Here is a 5,176-nt window from a genome sequence, read left to right on the forward strand (position 1 = left end):
ATTAGGGCTTGGCGGCGGCTCCGTGTCGTAAAACGCGATGAAACTTTCTCCCGTGATTTTTTTCTCCACGAACGGAAGATATAGAGTTGGAGTTGAGGTCGGTGGAGGTCGGGGGGGCACGAGATAGGGGGGCGCGCCCTACGGGGGGGGGAGTGTGCCCCCTGTCTCGTGGACTGGCCCTGGGCCCCCTGGTGTATTTCTTTCGCCCAGAAATTCTTATTAATTCCAAAAAGTGCCTCCGTGGATTTGCAGGTCATTCCGAGAACTTTTCTTTTCTACACATAAAACAACATCATGGTAGTTCTGCTGAAAACAGCGTCAGTCCGGGTTAGTTTCATTCAAATCATGTAGGTTAGAGTCCAAAACAAGGGCAAAAGTGTTTGGAAAAGTAGATACGTTGGAGACGTATCAGGACGCCGCCGGTGCTGAGCCTCTACCGCCCCAGCACGTGCATGTCGGGAGGCGTCGGGTAGTTGGCTTCATGCAAGAGATGGTCTTCCCACTTGTGTAGCGAGCGACGACCGAAGCCATTGGACGCTGCCGCGTCGCCGGGGAACCTTTCGCCCATCGTCCGCAGTGGCTGTGGGGAGGGAGAGGAAAAGAGAGTACGTCGACGGCGGCTGTGCACGGGAAGAGAGAGGGGCTGTCGGCGGTGTTTGTCCACCGGCAAGGGAGGTGCTGCTTTATATAGCGGCCAGGAGGACGTCGCCGCGTGTACGTGTGGCGAGAGGGGGCACGTCGCCTCACCGCGCCGCCCGTGAGGAATCAATGGAAACTTGACCGGCGGCAGCCTTGACATTGATTCCCCGCAGGAAACGGAGGCGATGTAAGGACGAGGAGGCGCGGGGTCGCTGACTCGGCGGGCCTGCCGTTCTTTCACGCCAAAAACGATTGCCCCGGCGCCCCCAGTTTCGGGTTCGGTCTGGGTCCGCCGACGCCAGTTTCTGGCCTAACCGGCGAAAAATGGGCTCCTGGGGGCGCGATTGGCCTTTTTTGGGCGCCGGCGCCGAAAAAGGAAACGGGGGGGGGGGGGGGGCTGGAGATGCTCTAAATTTTACTTGCCTCATTCAATATAGGGCATGTACAACGGTTGATAAGATAGTCTTATCTTAAATCTTGCATGTAATTTAGAGATGACAAAAAAAACATCTACAACGGGTTATCTCTTAGCCTTATCTTCACTAACTAGCTATTCCTAAAAACGTGGTGAGCCATATTGTGCTAAGAAATCATCTTCTCTTAAGTAAGAGAAGACAAGGCTTTTCTTATGAGTTCTCTCTCCTTCACCTCATTATTTATCCTACGTGGCACTTCTAAAATAGCACCATTATACATGCCCTTACTGTAATAAAAAATAATATCAAAATCCGTGTACCCGCAAAAGAAAAAAAAATAAAAATAAATCAAAATCGGTGTACAGCTTCGGTTCTATATTCTGCCTACATGGCTTACTGCTACCGAGGACCCCAAGGCAAAGCTCTTGTCCACGCCCTGCCTGCCTGTAGTGACCCTACTGCAGACTGGAGTAGAGTTGGGATGCACGCAGGCAGGAGCACCAAGACCCCACGGGCCAAGTGTGGCTGCCGTGGACTCAAGACCCCACATGAAGGTAAAATAAATAAACCATAAACACGCGGACGAAAAATATAGATAATTAAACATAAATGGCCGGTCAACCTATCGGTCAAAGTCCACTTAAGTATTAATAAAACTAAAAAGGTTCGCGCCGTCAGTGCGCTGCCCTATGCGTCGTCGTCGTTATCCTCCTTCTCCCGGGACCGGTGAGATTGATGAATGCTGACGCCGGCCCAGCCCAGGGGAAGGCGGTCTCCCACGCTGCCTCCTTCGCCGGTTCTGCTATCCTGGTGGTGGCGGTTGCACTGCCGCGCTCCTCCGCCTCCCTCTCCAAGCACTCCCCCTCCGCCTCTCGTGCCAGGCAGCGCTCCAGCTCCATTTGCCGCTTGTCGTCGGCACGCTTGTCCGCCAGCGGGCACGTCCTCCATTGTTGGAGGTAGGCGGCTTCCTGCTCCGGGGTCGCGCCGAGCTAGACGGGCGGCGCGCCATGGGTTACCCACCTAACCTAAGAGCTAAGACGTCAACAACTCTTGCAATCATCCATCTCTGATTAAAGTCACAATCGATTACAATTTTCTTCAAGCTAACGGACGCAAATTGTACCATCTTAATTACATGCCTGCCTGCCTAGTTGTGTTTGTGCGTGTGTCTATCTTCTAATTCTTCTACGTGTACTAGTACAGTAGCTAGTCCCGTATTTTTCTAGCTAGCTCGATCGCTACTCTATGCAATAATGCATGTCTAGCTAGTCTACTGGAGTAGTCTAGTCATAATTCCAATCGCAATCCAAGATGTCGTCGTCGTCGGCGGCGGCGTCGGGGAAGAAGGGCAAGGACTGGGACTGAGAGTGCTGCTTGTGCTTGTGCTTCTTCCATGTCCTCATCCTCCGGTGCAGCTTGTGCTGCTGCAGCACCAGCACCGACGCGCAGCTGCAGCACCCCAAGAAGTCGTCCGACGCCAGCACCTCCCCCACCGCGCCCAGCTCCGGGCACTCCTCCTCCTCCACCTCCAGCCCCGCCATGCCCCGGGTCATCGTGTTCCGAGCCGCCCCGCCTCCGCCCCTCCCCACCACGAACAGCGAGCACTCCCCCACCATCGAGCTTAGCGACTCCAGCGTCTCCACCCCGTTGCTCACGTACCGCTCCGTGTACGTCACCTGCCCCGGCGACACGAACCGCGCGCGCACCTCCGCCATGAACTCCTCGTCCTCCGCCTCCTCCTCCGACATGGACATGCCCATCCTCCTCCGCGACTCCTCCGGCAGCATGAACCGGGACACCGACACGCTCACCCACGGGTGCGCCGACAGCCGCGTCGCGTACGCCACCGCCTCCCGGTCGTCTGCCCCGCTCAGGAACACCGCCACCACCTGCTGCATCGCTTCTTCCTCTCCCTGCTGCAACGCCTCAAGGTCGTGGTCGCGCTCTGGCATCGGCGTCGGCGCCGCGCTGATGCTAGGAGGTATGCCGGGGAGGCGCCGCTCCACGAGGATCCCCACGGTGCACCGCGCGCGCTGCAGGATGCGCTGGTTCAGCTGCCGCCGCCCGTCGCCGCCCCGCCGCGAAACCATGCGCCCGTCGTAGCGCTGCTCCTTGTGGAAGGGCACGATCACCAGCGACGCCCGCGCGTCCTCCACGCCGTTGCGCACGTCCGCGTCCATGGACGCCAGGCTGGAGATGGCCGTCATCTGGCGCACCGGCACCGGCACGGCGGCGTCGTAGTCGTAGGTGGTGAAGCCGTGCACCGCCGCCGTCACCTGCTCCATCTCCCACGAGTAGCCCCACCGGGCGTCCTCCTCCTCCTTGGAGTCCAAGGACTGGTTGTTGTAGAGGTGCGTGATGGCGTACTTGCGCGCCGTCTGCAGCTCCACCAGGTGCAGCAGGTAGACGGCCACCGGCGCGCTGCTGCCCTTGGACAGCTCCGCCAGCGTCAGCATGGCCTGCACGCCGCCGGCGCCGTGCACGCACACCAGCACCCGCAGCTCCTGCTCCACCCGCAGCTCCTGGAGGCAGTGCGAGCGGTACTTGAAGGCGCGCCGCTGCTGCCGGACGATGGCCGCCGACGCCGGCCCGGCCATGAAGGTGTTGAGGATGGACGCCACCACCAGCACCACCTGCGCCGTGTCGCCCCACACGTTGCTCTTGTCCGCCAAGTTGATGGCCAGGATGTCCGAGTAGCCCTTGACGTTGAGCAGGAAGCCCAGCACCAGCGCCTCCCGCGCCGACATGCCCAGCCACCGCCCCACCAGCACCGTGCCGCCCACCTTCCCGGCGGAGCTCACCGCGGTGGTGAAGGCCACGGCGAAGGCGAACTGGGTGGCCGTGAAGCGCCCGATCTCGGCGAAGTCGAGCCTGGCGCCGATGGCGCCGAAGCAGAGCGGCATCACCATCTGGTGCACCGGGTAGGTGAGGCGGTCGACGAGCGTGCGCGCCAGGGGCCCCTCGCGCGGCACCGCCAGGCCGATGAGGAAGGCGGCCATGGAGGCGCTGTACCCCATGAACTGCACCGCCAGGGAGAGGCCCACGATGAGCAGCAGCATGCCCAACAGCTCGTACTTGCTCACGTACTGCCGGCCCCGCCTCATCCGGTTCATCAGCCTGGCCGCCCTCACGGCCACGCCCACGGCCACGCACACCACCAGCGCCATCCACAGGAAGAGGATCAACTGCGTGGAGCAAGAGGTGGAGGAGGAGCGCGACGGGAGGGGCTTGCCGTCGTGGCCGAAGATGGTGGGGTTCACCACCATCATGCTGATGGCGGTGAGGCTGACGATGTCGGTGGCGAAGGCTGCGCCGATGGCGAGCTGGCCGGTCTCGGAGGTGGTCAGCTTGAGCTCGGTGACGATGCGGATGAGCACCGGCGAGGCGGTGCTGGTGAGCACCAGGATGAAGAGCGCGGTGGAGGCGTAGAGCTTCTGGGGATGGAAGGTGGCTGCGGAGCTTGGGTGGAGCATGCCGTAGAAGAAGGGCCCCGCGGCCACGGCGAGGAGGAAGCTGATGGCGGAGCCGCCGCAGGCGAGCAGGAGGGAGCGGCGCAGGTTGTGGCGGAGGTAGCGCAGGTCCATCTCGAGGCCGAGGAAGAACATGAAGATGATGCGGAGGTAGTAGATGGTGTCGCCCAGCGCGCTGCCGGCGTTCTGCATGCCCAGGCGGCGCAGGTCGACGGCGCGGCCGAGGAAGGTGGGGCCGACCACGACGCCGGCGAGGATGTGGGAGATGATGCTGGGCTGGCCGAGGCGGCGGAGGAAGGAGTGGAAGAGGCCCGAGAGGAGGAGGACGACGGCCATGAGGCCGTTGATCACCATCATGCCGCCCATGAAGTAGTCGCCGTGGACCACGTCCGCGCACTCCACGCCGGACTCCATCCTCGATGATCGATCGTTTAATTTGTCGTCGTTGGATGGATGGAAGGTGGCCGGCCGGCCGGCCAAACTCCGGCGACGAGCTTGCCGATTGCTATATATATATATATATATATATATGGGTGGATGGATTGGACGGACGGTATATGGGTGGATGGATTGGACGGACGGCACGTACGTACCGTGCATGCATGCATGCTCGCCTCCTCCATCCATCCATCCATTTTAGTAATATAATAA

The 5,176-nt window shown here is 60.6% G+C and overlaps 1 protein-coding gene across 1 annotated transcript; it reads right to left on the bottom strand.

Moving 5' to 3' along the window:
- Positions 1–1,918: 1,918 nt before the first annotated feature.
- On the bottom strand, positions 1,919–4,963 carry LOC123135290 (cation/H(+) antiporter 15). Its single transcript, XM_044554342.1, has one exon. It carries the CDS (start codon positions 4,937–4,939, stop codon positions 2,339–2,341), a length of 2,601 nt encoding a protein of 866 aa, XP_044410277.1. The 5' UTR covers positions 4,940–4,963; the 3' UTR covers positions 1,919–2,338.
- Positions 4,964–5,176: the final 213 nt, after the last annotated feature.

Source organism: Triticum aestivum, chromosome 6B, assembly GCF_018294505.1.
Source record: "Triticum aestivum cultivar Chinese Spring chromosome 6B, IWGSC CS RefSeq v2.1, whole genome shotgun sequence".
Lineage (NCBI taxonomy): Eukaryota > Viridiplantae > Streptophyta > Magnoliopsida > Poales > Poaceae > Triticum > Triticum aestivum.